This window comes from Vespa crabro, chromosome 25 (assembly GCF_910589235.1).
Source record: "Vespa crabro chromosome 25, iyVesCrab1.2, whole genome shotgun sequence".
NCBI lineage: Eukaryota > Metazoa > Arthropoda > Insecta > Hymenoptera > Vespidae > Vespa > Vespa crabro.
In genome coordinates, this window is record NC_060979.1 from 2,517,487 (window position 1) to 2,532,486 (window position 15,000).

At 30.8% G+C, this 15,000-nt stretch overlaps 1 protein-coding gene across 2 annotated transcripts in view; it reads left to right on the top strand.

The window, feature by feature from the left end:
* Positions 1-13,128, top strand: part of LOC124432537 (bicaudal D-related protein homolog) — a 33,950-nt gene extending 20,822 nt beyond the window's left edge. Inside the window, exons 2-5 of one of the 2 annotated variants that reach the window (XM_046981575.1) lie at positions 7,727-8,059; positions 9,062-9,231; positions 10,048-10,324; positions 10,730-13,128. In XM_046981575.1, coding sequence (XP_046837531.1) covers positions 7,727-8,059; positions 9,062-9,231; positions 10,048-10,324; positions 10,730-11,356 — 1,407 coding nt within the window. In that variant the 3' untranslated portion in view covers positions 11,357-13,128. The remainder of the gene's footprint in view (positions 1-7,726; positions 8,060-9,061; positions 9,232-10,047; positions 10,325-10,729) is intronic. The other variant, XM_046981576.1, reaches the window with a different exon arrangement.
* The last annotated feature ends 1,872 nt before the right edge of the window (positions 13,129-15,000 follow it).

Sequence of the window (15,000 nt, forward strand, 5' to 3'; positions counted from 1 at the left end):
CACGCGAATATTTTCAAACCCCAATTGTCGCAAAGTACGAATTCTTTTTTGATCCTGTCTTTTTCCTTTTTTGCCCCTTCCCTCCCCTCTCCTCTCTCTCTCTCTCTCTCTTTCTAAAATTATCTCAAAATTAATACTTTGATTTGACTTGAACGAATTCGCTCGTACGATTCGAGAGAAAATAATTTCTTATTATATTCAATCTTTTCTTTTCTTTTTTTTCTTTTTTTTTTCCTTCCTTCCTTCCTTTGTTTCTTTCTCTTCTCGTTCTTCTATTTTTATTCTCCTTCTCTTTCCCTTTTTATTTATCTTTTTTTTTTTTCTTTTTTTTTTTTTGCTAAAAAAATGCGAACGACGTCCGGTAGAAATCGTTATATACGTTCGTAACAATTTATGCCATAAGCAGACGTAGGAAAGCCTCTTCCGGAATACTTTGTTCGATTTTTATTAATGGCAGACTAAAAAGTACGAACGAGAGACGTTACATTTCCGTTCGATATAGAAAGGAAAATTATTGTACGATATATGTAATAAGGATGATGGGAGGAAGGGGAAGGTGAAGGGGCAGATAGGGAGACAAATAGACGGACAGAGGAAGGGGTGGGGGTAATGGAGGGTGCCCATTGACCGTGCACCTTATTATTTATTATGACGATACACTTTTATGCGATTAGAATCATTTTCTTTTTTTCTTTTTTTTTTTTTTTTCAAGAATGGAGGAAAAAGAGGAGGAGGAGGAGGAGGAGGAGGAAGATAGAAAACAAATAAACGTATGAACTAATGAAACGAATGAAAAAGTAAATCGAGCGAACGAAATCGTGGGACAATTTATTTTTCTTTTTTCTTTTTTTTTCTTTTTTTTTCTTTTTTTTTTTTACTTTTATTTTTTCTCACTTCTTCTTTTCTTCTCCTTTTTTTCTCATCGTTGTATGTAATAATGTATCGTATCGTTGATATTTATTGCTGTAATTATTTTTGTTCAATTATAGTTAGTTCATCAATTGATCGATTATTTCCGATGTAAATTTTACTTGGGATGAGGATTCTTTTTTCTTTTTTTTTTTTCCTTGTTTTCGTTTTTTTTTTTTTTTTGTAAACTTTTTTTCACGATTAAAATTTCTCCACTCTCTTTAAAGATTTTATCGCGAAGAGAGATATTGCAAAGAAGAAGGATTGATTTCTTTTTTAAAAAAAAAAAAAAAAAAAAACAAAAACGAATAAACGAAAAGAATAAAAAAAAATAAATAAATAAAAACATTTTTTTTTTATATTGCTTCTTTTTAGAGAGAAAAATAATAATAATAATAATAATAATAATAATAATAATAATAATAATCCCTAACGAAACTTCGTGCTGTAAAAAATTATTTACAGACGTAACTTCGTTTATTGGAAATCATTTTCATAGGAAACTTTATTTCTTTCATTCTTTTTTTTTTTTTTTTTATAATTTAATTCAGAAAAGATTCAATTTAAAAATAAAAAATAAAACTAATCGTAAAAAGAAAAGAAAGTAATTATTTTTGAAGAAAAAAAAAAAAAAACAAAGACTAAACAAAATACTTTTCTTTCTTTTTCTTTCTTTTTTTTTTTTTATAATTATATATCCTCTCTTTCTCTCTCTCTCTCTGGAAATTGAGAATATTTTTTTTTCTTCTTTTTCCAAATTATACTCGTTATATAAAGCGAATTTTTCTAAGAGAAAACATTACATTGAAATGAAGAACGAAGAAGAGAGGAGCGTGGGGTGATTCGTGAAAGAAAAAAAAAAAAAAAAAAAAAAGAAGAAATAACCAAAGCAAAAAAAAAAAGAAAAAAGAAAAAGAAAAAAAAAAGAGCTCGAGAAAGGCTATAATCATAATTTCGCTCGCAACAACAGCAACGACGACAAAAAAAAAAAAAAAGAAAAAACGAAAACGACAAAAAAAGAGAAATAAAAATAAAAAGAAAAAGAAAAAGAAAAAAAGAACAAAGACGGAGCAACGAACATTATCCTTTCTTTTCTTTTCATCTTCTTTCCTTCCTTTCTTTTTTTCTTTTTTTCTCTTTTTCTCTCTCTCTCTCTCTCTCTCTCTCTTCACCACGGAAATGACTCTACTTTCTTATTGGGATCGTCGATCCTCTCACACATTGTATTGTATGTATCTGAGGTCAAGTTTGAATAAATTTTCCCAAGAAAGGAGTGCGGAATAAAACCGCAAACTTATCCTCTCTAATATACGCGGATTCAGTTCTCTGTGTATACGTAAACGTCTGTGTGTGTGTGTGTGTGTGTGTGTGTGGGTGTGGATGTATCTTGTAATGAGGGTGTACCTCGAACTGTAACCACTTGAATTCACAAGCGAGTTTCCATGTACGTAAGCGTAAGATATATTGATATTCATGAAGAACGGGATCGTTTCTTTGAGTGAGTCACGAGAGAATTGGTCTTGGAAAAAAAAAGAAAAAAAAAAGAAAAGAAAAAAAGAAACGAAAGGGAAATAAAAACAAAGAGAGAGAGAGAGAGAGAGGGGGGGGGGGAAAGTATCTCTTACAAATATCCGTCAGTTCTCCATAAGTTCTTTTAACGTTTATCGATTGGCGACTTAAAATTTTTTTTCTTTTTTTTTTTTTTTTTTCACAAAAAAAAAAAGAAAAAAAAATTTCCCAAAATCTTCTCTCGTTCATTCGTTCGCTCTATGATCCATTTTACTGTCCCTTTTTATTTGTTATATCGTCTTGCACGTGTCGCGTATAAACAGACACACACAGGCACACGTTAAACACACAGACACACGTTAAACGTACATGACATGCATAAGGACACACAGCGGACAAACTGCATTTGGTGTATGCATTAGTATTCAATTAGATGTCTGGTTTGTGTCTTGAAGAAGTGGTTTGTTAATTGAAGAAATGTCTCATCGCTGAGAGTTCGATCTATCTGGGAGTTTTTCTTTTTCTTTTTTTTTTTCTTTTTTTTTTTTTTTTTAAATCGAGCATATTGTACCATTGGTCGTGATATTTTTTTTTTTTTTTTTTTTTAATTAGATATTTACACGTATATATATATATATTTTTTTTTTCTTTTCTTTTTTTTTCTTTTCTTTTTTTTTTTAATCAACAACAGTGACCACGCTTATGGGATTATATTTTTATTTATTTATTTATTTATTTTTTTAGTTTTTTTTTATATATAAAATTTATTTCACCGAGTGAATTTCGTTCACTCGTTGACGGAAATTGATTGAAAAAGAAAAGGAGCAAAATAGAGAAGAAAAAAAAAAAAAGGAGAGAAAGAAAAGATTGATTTATTAATTAAAATTATAATAATTATTTGAAATTAAAAAATTATAAAATTATTTGAAATTAAAAAATTATAAAATTATTTGAAATTAAAAAATTATAAAATTATTTGAAATTATAAAATTATTAAAATTATAATAATTATATAATATTGTCCAGGACGTATACAGGACCCCATACAGGACGTATACAGGACCTGTACAGGACTCTTCGGAGGTCCTGTACGAAGAGTATTATTGAGAGTCTATGATCAAATTTTAGTTTATTCTCTTAGAGGAGACAGAGAGAGAGAGAGAGAGAGAGAGAGAGAGAGAGAGAGAAAGAGAAAGAGAGAAAGTTAGTGAGAGATTGAGAGAGAGAGAGAGAGAGAGAGAGAGATCGTTGTCCTTTCACGGACTTTAGGGGATCGGCGAACTGTGTTCTGTGGGTTTACTGGGCTCTCTACCTTACGGTTATAGTGAACGATCGGTCGATGAGTAACCACGGGAGACCAAGGCCATACCTTCTAGCTCGATAAACTCCATCGACTTTAAACAGCGACTACCAAGTACCATCAACATTTGCTACCAGGCAACTCTTTCGTTTTTGTATTTCTTGCCTCTCTCTCTCTCTCTCTCTCTCTCTCTCTCTCTCTCTCTGTCTCTGTCTCTCTCTCTGTCTCTCTGTCTCTGTCTCTGTCTCTCTGTCTCTCTCTCCCTCTCTCTTTTTTCCTTCTCCTTGACTACATTTCTGGAATATCAAATTCGAGTTAGGCTGATCGATAAAAATAACTTTTGGAAAGAATTATTAATACCGCTACTCTCCAAATACAAGGTTGACCATAAATCCTTTGAGAGTTAATTCGTGTGTCCTGTTTCTTCTTCTTCTTCTTTTTTTTTTTCTTTTTTATTTTCTTTTTTATTTCTTTTTTTTTCTTTTTTTTTCTTTTTTTCTTTAGAACTACAAGCCTTGAGAAATATTTCGGTACAACGCGTATCAAAAACTTTATTTATTACGTTTGCACGAGTCTAGGCTAATGGACAAAAATATCTTTCGTGGGGGAAATCATCGATGGTGAGACTCGAAATAGATCGACTGATGATAGCCGACCAAAAAAAAAAGAAAAAAAAAATATAGCAAAAAAAAAAAAAAGAAACCAATTTTCTCTCCTCTACTTTTGTGATCATTTGAGATGAAACTTTTGTTCTAAGCGTGTATATTATTTTTACGCGGCACTTCGTCCTTTTCCTTTCTTTTCTTTTCTTTTCTTTTCTTTTTTTTTTTCGAGCAAACGTTTGTGAATAAAAATTTGTTAAAAAAAAAAAAAAAAAAAAAAAAAAAGTCCAAATTAAATCCAATTCCATAGAAATGATATTATCAAAGGGAAAACAATTAGATTCAAAAGAAAAGAAAAAAAAAAAGGAATCGATAAAAATTGTTTATACCTTAAAAAAAAAAAAAAAAAAAGAAAAGAAAGCTTGAATCTTTTCGATCGTCAATTTTGAAAATAAATCCAAACGAAATATGATCGTATTGTTGATGTCTATCGATTATATCATCAAATCAACATCCATCGTAAATCCTTACGCAAATGCAATTAAATAGAATTATCTTATCTCGAAATATCATTAGAAAAAATTCTCGCGCTAGTTGAGGTTGAACGAATAATATTTTCTTCCTTTCTTTTTTTTTCTTCTTTTTTTTTTTCCCCCTTCCATCTCTTTCATTTTCGAATTACGTTATCTTATCGTTATCATTACCTTTCGGATATCAGTTCTCTCATTGATCGCCGCCACCACTGTACGCCAGTGGTGGCGGCGACGTTATGACCTCCAACAAACGTAATACAGGTTTGCTTGGTTACATCGTAAAAGAATGTATCTGAATATTTCATGGACGTGTGTCATGCTTATACACACATAAAGAAAGAGCCTGAAAGAGAGAGGGGAAAGAGAGAAAGAAGGGGAAGCGATATACATATATATATATATATATATACTATATACATACGATACCATTTCCATAACAGTAACACTGTCTTTGAAATGTGGTATATAATGGATCAATTGTTATGTTCATTGGATCCGATCAATTTTAATGTTTCAATGAAATAAATCAAAACTTAATCGTATCTTAGAAAGCAATAATAGTCCTTAAAAAAAAAAAAAAAAAAACAAAAAAAAGTAATGGCGATCGTAGAAGACAAAGTGGGGGGGGGAGGGAAGAGGGGGAGAGAAAAAAAAAGAACCAGAAGAAAACAGGGCAAAATTCAAAATTCAAAATTCACTAAAGAGCTCTTGTTAGAGATATCTTTGGGTCCTCAGAAAACCAGTTTTCCTTATACCACCTAACCGTGAGAGGCAAACGAAAGAGGAGAAGAGTTGACCCCTCCCCACCTCATCTACTCCCCCTATTCCCTCCACCTGTACCCTCACCCTCACCCTCATCTCTCCCTCCATCTCTCCCTCTTTCGCTCCCTCCATTATTTCTTTACCTCTCACCCCTCTTTACCTCTAACCCCACTCCAGCTATCTATCTCCCCTCCCCGCTTCCCTTCCCACCCCACCCCCCACTTTCCTTCTCACTCTTCTCATCCTCTTTGCGTAACTGTTCGAACGGAGAATACCTTGGCTCCTTTCGAACGATTTCGTTCCAAGTCCCTTTCTTTCTCTTTGTTCTTTTCGGCCGATCAAGAACGATTATTATACGTAAGATTGACCTCGGGATATAATCCTAATCGCGTTTCGTTACCACAATTCCCTCTTACTTTCACTTAAAATTTTTCGCATAAACGACCACGAATATATCAGTTTTTTTTTCTTTTTTTTTTTTTTTTTTTTCTTCGAAGAATCTCCATTACGTTTGGATTATCTTTATCGACGAAAAGAATGTAGGAAAGAAAGAAAAGAGAAAAAAAAAGAAAAAGAAAAAGAAAAAGGAAACATCGTTGGTCATAATTCTTTTTTTTTGCGCGGGGTGAGCGGGGGTAGGAGGGAGGGGGTGGGCAGGGAGGAGGAAATATTATTATTAGGAGTTTCATCGTTTAGGATATTTTTTGTTCTTTTCTATTTGCCATTTTTTTTTTCTTTTTCTTTTTTGTGCAGGATGACGGATAGGGTGGGCTGGGGTGGGTTTTTTAGGACACTTTCTCGTTTTTGTTTTTTCTTTCTTTTCTTTTCTTTTCTTTTCTCCTCGCAAAAGATCCTTCAGTTTCGTCCTTTAGTCGAGCGATCATTTTCTTTTTTTACTTCGTAATTCCGAAAATGTCCGATTATTTCATTGTCTCGTTTATTTTTAACGATCTAGGAACTTTTGGCCCGTCTAGGAACTTTTCGCCCTTATTAATTCCATGAATTATAACGATCAAATTAGTTTTGCAAGTTTTTTTAATATCGCAAAATAAATTGCAATGTAAATTTTCAATATTTCCTTTCTTCTTTTCTTTTTTTTTTTTTTTTTTTTTTTTTTTTATATTTCGTTTATTTACTATCCATATAATAACAATTAAACGTCTTTTTATTAACGTTCGACGACGTTTAAAGAAAAAGTCAATAATTTTCTTCTGATAATCTGAAATCTGTCGCAAAAGACGAACGCCTTCGAGAGAGGTAATTTTAAGGGGCAGAAGAAAAAAAAAAAAAAAAAAAAAAAAAAAAAAGAAGAAAAAAAAGAAAGAATCCATCGAAACAAAAGCAAAAAAAATCTCGAATGGAAAGGCAAAAGAAACTGGTTTGTCTGGGGTACACACATGATAAATATAAAGATTAAGTTTTTAACAGAAGCAGCGCACGCGCATACGCGTTGATTTTCTGATAGAAAATCAACGAAGCTTGAAGAAAATAAAAAAAGAAAAAAAAAAAGAATACATATGCCCGTCTGTTAAATCGCACACAACGTATACACGCTTGCATTGACCTTTTTTTTTTACTGACTACAAAAGAAAAAAAAAAGAAAAAAAAAAAACAGAAAGAAAGAAAAATAGAAATCAATTCGAATTTCATTTTAACGTTCGAGAAAAAGCTTCCTTGTGCTTTCACGTTGGAAGCTTTACGAGTATCTAAAACTAATACGATCTTACGTAAGTCTGATACTAAATATAGTTATATACATACATATAACGCCGGTATTAGATGGTATTATACAGTATTACCGGAGTATTAATTCTCTAACGTTCTATCTAATAGCACGTGACGTTCAATAGTTAATAATGTCAATTCCGCAGGTTTTATATCTTAGATATTACTTCAACATTTCTTTTTTCTTTTTTTTTTTTTTCTTTTCTTTTTTCTCTCCTTTTTCTCTTTTCTTGTTGGGGTCCACTTTTATCCAGTTAACGGACGGAGATAAAAGGGAAAGAAAAAGAAAAAGATTTGCACACAAACACATACAAAATACACACGTCATCTGTATATATATATATGTATGTATATGTGTATGTATATGTATATGTATTTATGTTTAGAGTCTGGAACAGGAGAGGCATTTGTTACGTAGGAGATTGGAGGAAACTAAAGGCGAAAGTGAAGCTAGAGTTATCGAGCTTCAAACGGATTTAGAAACATTGAGAACTCAATTGGAGGAACAAAATGAACGTTCAAGAAGGGCCGAACGTGATCAGGCAACATTGGTTACGGAATTGACGGCACAAAACGCAAGATTGGCCGATCAACTTAGGGAGGCCGCAAAACAGGAGGAACAATTGTTCCTTGAGGTTAAATTGTTACGTGAAAAGTGCGCGCACAGGAGTAATACATTACAGGATCATGTCAGCAGTTTGGAGATTTTGCGGGATGAGGTAACGTGACCTTGAACTTATCTTTCTTTCTTTCTTTCTTTCTTTATTTTTTTTTTTTTTGTACTCGGTTTTCTTTTACAATCCTTCACGCGCGATGTACGTTCTATCTGATTGAATTATTGTTGTCGTTACTGTTTTCGTTGTTGTTGTTGTTGTTGTTGTTGTTATTCTTTCTTTCATCTGTTGCGCTTCAATCGGAGGACAACAAGTGTTCTGAAATTTCAGAATTCTTCAAACGTCTGTCATTGATTACGTGAATGACATTGTGAGTTATCGGAGATTTTTCTTGTTTTTTTTTTTTTTTTTTATTGTTGTTATTATTGTTATTATTATTATCATTTCTTATTTTCTCTGTGGAATTACGTAAACGATAGGAAGATTTGTTTTAAAGTGATATTGATCGAGAATATTTTATCGATAAATTAAAATTTTGTATAACCAATCGTTCGCATTATACTGATCTTGATAAACGATATGGATTGCGATTTGATAAATTAAAAAAGAAAACAAAAAAAAAAATCCCTAGATAATAAAAGTATCGATTCGTACGAATTCTAATTAACAATTATTTACGATATCCATTGAATATCTTGTGATCTTAAGAAACATCTCTGAATTTATAAATTGCGTCAGTTTTTGAAGAAAGAAAGAAAAAACAAAAAACAAAAAAAAAATATATATATATATATATGCATTATAATGTTGTATTTAATAAGAAAAGAAATAAATCTAAAGTGGTCGTGAAGATTACAATTTGACTAACCTAACAATTGTCCTTGTTATATTCTAAACGTAATGATATCAATTTGATTAGATTAATTAAAACCAATGGTTTTTTAATATCATCGTTTATCCTGAAAAAAGAATAGAGACGTTGGTATTATATTAGCGTTGTCTTATTTTTACAATGTTCACAAAGTTGACAAAGTACAATTGAAATATTAAAAAGAAGGATTTAAAAAAAAAAAAAAAAGTGATGGAATTGTTAAACACGTTTATCAGGTACAATTGGTATCCGCTCAGAGGACGGAATTAGAGAGGAGATCCTTGGAATTACGCGAGGAGAGAGCCAGGGCGGTCGCGGCTCTCGAGGAAGCTGAGGAGAGAGCCGCGGCCTTGGAACGGCTTGGACATGAGGCTGAACATCGAGCTAGACTGGCAGAACAAGAGAGGTAAGTTCGATTTAGGATTATATTTAAGAATCCCATGATTAACCATTTGATATACAATGACGTCTCTGAGACGTCATTCATTTCATGTGATATTGTAGACTTTGACGTGTCCGAAACGTCATTTATTTCATATGCCATTATAGACTTTGACGTGTCCGAGACGTCATTTATTTCATATGCCATTATAGACTTTGACGTGTCCTAGACGTCATTTATTTCATATGTCATTGTAGACTTTGACGTGTCCGAAACGTCAAGAATTGTCTTTGGCGACTAAATTACGTCCAATACGTAGCATCCAAACGAGCGAGATTTGGAATCAAATTTTATAAATTATGCGAATCCAATTCTGGGTATTACTATCGATTTAAAATATATACAGGACAAGACGTAATTCAAGGAAATAATGAACCTGTATCGAAGAATATTGTCATTCAACTAGCCGAACTCATTTTAGGGAAAGGATATACCTTGTTCCTAGACAATTGGTATTCGTAAAAAAACAAAAGAAAAAAAAATGGTAAATAATTGGTATCCTACGGACGCGTCGATGTGCATTTTATTTGTATGTCAAGGGGTTAATATAATTTTTTTTTTTTTGCGGAATATAATGTCATTCGTTTGATTTCAAAATGTTAGAGAAAAGAACACACAGAGAGAGAGAGAGAGAGAGAGAGGGAGAGAAAAACAAAACAAAATGTTTAAAATGATAAGATCACGAAATTTAACAGGCTAACGAAAGTCCTTAAAAAAAAAAAAAAAAAAAAATTCCCTAACTTCTGATTACAAATGTAATTAAGGATTATGATTTTATAGGGACGAGTTGGCAGCAGCCTTAGCAGCGATCGAAGTCGAGAGAAGAGGTAGATCCGGATCTATTCAAAAACCACCAAGGTCACTTCAAGTTGAGATGGAGTGCGAAGAGAGCGGAAGTTCATTGGGTGAACAGGAAGATCTAAGATCGGAAGTTACCAGAGCGGTTAAACGGTTGAAGGAACTTTGCGTTCATTTGCGTAGGGGAGAGGATGATTCAGGTTTACAAAGCGACTGCGACGAGTCCATGCTTGTCATTGCTAACAATACAGAAGCTGAAGTAAGTTAAAGTGGGATAGAGAATACCTTTTCAACGTCTCTGTCTCTCTTTCTATATATATATATATGTGTGTGTGTGTGTGTGTGTGTGTGTTGGGTATAGGGAGCTCAGATATCCTTTGTTCTTTAGTTTCCTGTTTCGACCCTAACGTTTGAGAGGAATATCACGAATACTTAAGAAATCGTCTTGTCAGCTTCAAATTTTTTGCTTACAATTTTCTTTTCTTTTTTTTTTTTTTCTTCCTTTACGAATAAAATAATGAATTGAAATTTTGCAAAAGAAATTACGAATAACCTTTCTTTTTTTATTTTTTTACTTGGACAAGATCATTCATTAGCTATGGCTTGTAAAAAAATTATCTAATTATTTTTGTTTATTTTTTTTTTTTTTTTATTTCTTATTTAGGTCAATTATCCAGGAGCATTGATGGAATTGGTCGAAGAAGTTTATAATTTGGCATTATCGGGTCGTGGTGCCCCAGGTGAATTAGGATTGGCTGTTGAATTACATCGTGTAAGGGAGGAATTGGATCAGACGAAGGAACAATTGAAACAAACCCAAGATGAATTGAAACGTCGTGGTGAGACATTGTTGGATACAACGAGTAAGCTCAGTGTATGCGAGGCCGAATTGAGAGGAGTTAAAGAGGAACGTGACAGAGCTAGAAATGACATGGAACATACGCAATTAACGAAGGACGAAATATTGGCACAGGCATATCAAGTTAGAGATCAAGCCGTAGCAAGGAAGAACAGAGCTGAGGTTGAATTGGCAAGAACAAGGATAGACGTTTTACAAGCTAACAGCCAATTGATGGAGGCAATACAACAAAAGGTTGAACTTAGTCAACAGCTTGAACAATGGCAAATAGATGTACAGGTTTTGTTGGATGAACAAGTACGTAGTAAACTAACGCCAACCTCTAATACCAATTCAATTGCTACAATTAATAAGGAATCCTCGGAGGTTGTTGCACCTGCTAGAAAAAAGAGAAGTAATAGCTCGTCCAAAAAAATGTTTGGGCTATTTTGACGAAGGTGAAATTGATTAATTGAATGAATTCTATTTTATCCTTATTCATTTCGCATACTCTCAGCTATATCCCAGCGATATATCAATTCTCTTAAAATGAAAAATTCGCACGACAATCGATTATCAACGAAGAACCATTGTATCGTTTATTTCTTAACAGTGTACGAACTACTTATTCGACGATTGATTTTTATTGAGATTTTAGGATTTGGAAGAAGAAGAAAAAAAAAAAAAAGAAACAAGAAGAAGAGGAAGAAGAAAAATATTTCGAAATATTTGGAACGTTTGGAAGCAAAACAAAAAAAAAAAAAAGAAAAAAGAAGAAAATAAAATATGTTTACGGTGTTTATAATTGTTTAAACAAATTCCATTGTTTCTACGTGAACACTATTTGAACATTATAGCCGAACATTATAGTCGGCTTGAACGATCTCGAACTTTTGTGTATATAATTATTACTCTTTCTTATTGATGACGATTAGATAAAAGAATGTAATTAGGGTAATTTGTATAGGACAAATGATTAGGAATAGTGTTAGGGCAATTGTGTACTTAACATTTATATCATTATCATTATTATTATTATTATTATTATTACTATTACTATTACTATTATTATTATTATTATTATTATTATTACTATTATTATTATTAATATCATTAGTATTATTAATATTATCCGTCCAGGATGAAAGTGAAATCAGTGAAGTGAATCAACGAAATTTTTTTTCGAAAAGTGAATATTTAAAGGACAATAGACAATCAGTGTGCAATAAAAAAAAAAAAAAAAAAAGAAAATGATTTGATAAGGACTAATCGAAGTTTGCTAATTAATATTAGATCCATATCAGATTGTTTATAATAATGTGTAATTCATTATCGGATTGATTAACATCAGGATTATTTATTTAATAAAATCGTGCTGTGTTGCGAATTTGTTTGTATATTTCTTTTTTTTTTTTTCGTTCTTTTTTTTTCTGAAATTATAAAACGAATAAACAAATTACATTGGATCAACGTCGGAGTTGGGATATTTTGTGGATTTGTAGAGTGAGAGAAAGAGTGTTTTCTTATTTTTTTTTTTTTTTCCTTTTTTTTTTTTTGAAAAGTATTTCTCCTGATAATTTATTTTTAACATTAAATGAGGTGTCCCTAAAAATCATCCCTTAATGTTTTGGATGTTTTTATTTATTAATTTATTTTTTATATTTTATTTTTATTTTTTTTTTTTTTTTTTTTTTCTTCAAAGTAGAAACCAAAAAAGTTCATTAGAAATAGTTATCTGTAATTGAAGAGTGTGTTTGTGGGTTAAAAATGAAAAAAAAAACAAACAAACAAATACCCCCCACGAAAGAGCCCATACGTTGAATCATGAAATAAAAAAAAAAAAAAAAAAAAAAAAAGAAAAATATTAAAAGGGTAGATAACAAGGGAAAAAGTAATTGTAAAAGTAATGAGAATTTATTGATAATTAAGATTGAAGTGAATTATTTTGAAAAAGAAAAAAAGAAAAAGAAAAAGCGAATGAACATTTATATTACACACAATTGTGCGTTTGTAGAGAATCCTTTTTTGTTTTTTGTTTTTTTTTAAATTTTATCTCTGGACGATCTTTGTTTCAAGACGAAGAGGAGGAAGAGGAGAAGGGTGAAAACTACCCTCAAGGATAACGAATTATTGTTTCATCTTCAATGTCATAATGTCAACTGTCACAAACATAGAAAAAGTTTATTAGAAAAAAAAAAAAAAATAGAAAAAACAAAAGGATTGGTGCAATTATGCGATCGTCATCGTTCAAAGATAATAAATAAATAAAAATAAAAAAAAAACCCAAACGCACCCCCGAAACAATGAATAATAATAATAATAAATAATAATAATAATAATAATAATAATTTTTTTTTTTAATTTTATTATAAAAACGAAACGCCAGACTTTTTTTTTTTTAATCTTTTTTTTTAACGAGATGCCTCTCGAGAACGTGGGATTTCACGAGGGGTTGGCAAACTACCCTTAAAATTGCGAAAGTCCTTTCCTTTTTTCTTTTTTTTTTGCTGACGCGAAGCAATTTACGTATTTGCGAATAACGAAAAAGGAATTTGTTAAGAAAAAGTTCTTCGCGATTGTCTCTTCGTCGCTTAAAAAAAAAAAAAAAAAAAAAAAAAAAAAAAAAAAAAAAGAAAAAAAAAGTAAATAAAAAAACAAATAACTAAATAAATAAAAAATGAAGGAGAATAAAAAATAAAAAAAAATTCAGACGCCGCCATGAAATCATAATAATTAATAAATAATAATTGTCATAATGAGAATAAAGTGCGAGCTGGTTTTTTTTTTTTTTTTTTTTTTTTTTTTTGAAAAGAAACAAATAGGCATTTATTCACAAGAGGCAGGTGTAGTAGTTACATTAGTTCATTTCATTTCTGTCGCTCTTACATGCATATGCATATGTCCGGCACAATACGGCATGCACAATACATATGTACACACACATATATATATGTATGTATATATATATATATATATATATATATATATATATATATATATATACACACACATTATATATATATACGTAGCAATCTCCACACATTTTTTATCCATATATGTATATGTATATATATATATATATATATATATATATATATATATATATATATATATATATATATATATTTTTTTTTATATATATATGTATATATAATTTTTTTTGTTAATTTTTTTTTTATTAATAATATAATAATCGATCGATCCAACTACGCAATACAAATTGGGCATGAACAATCTGGGAGCGGGTGCATACAAACTGGTTTTTTTTTTGTTCTTTTTTTTCTCTTTTTTTTTCTCTTTTTTTTTTCCTTTTTTATTCCCCTTGGACAATGTCTTCCGTTTTTCTTTTTTTTTTCTTGATCATCCCATCCGTCATCATTTTCTTTTTTTTCCTTTTTTTCCTTATTTTTTTTTTTTTGTTCTGCACACGAAACGCCGACGATATTCTGGTATAATTTTTTTTTTATTTTCCCTTTTTTTTTGCGTCTTTTTTTAATAATAATAAATACCTCGTTATTATTATTATTATTATTATTATTATTATTATTATTATTATTATTATTATTATTATTATTATTAATATTATTATTATTGTTATTATTATTATTATTACTATTATTATTATTATTATTATTATCGTTATTAATAATAATATTCCTCCTCTTCCTGTTTTTGTTTTCTTCTTATGTGTTTTCCTTTTATTCTTCCCTTATCTTTTCTTTTCTTTATCGATCATCATCATTTTATACGCAAAACAAACGTGATTAAGTTAAATTTTATTTCCGAGCATAATCATGTTCGTTCTGTTCTCTTCTTATTTTTCTTCGATGCTTTCTCTCTCTCTCTCTCTCTCTGTTTAGTATCCATTTTTCTTTCTTTTGACCATTTTTTAATTATTATTATTATTATTTTTCTTTTTTTCACTTGCGGTGCAAAGAAATTCACGATTGACGTGCCACGCACGTCATGTTTCTGCAACAATCGCCTGACGACGTGTGTAACACGTCACTGGCGTTCCAATAACAGAAACATCTCGACGTGCGTGGCACGTCTTTCCATCGCAAGTCGTTAACAGTACGATACGCGTTGCTTTTTAT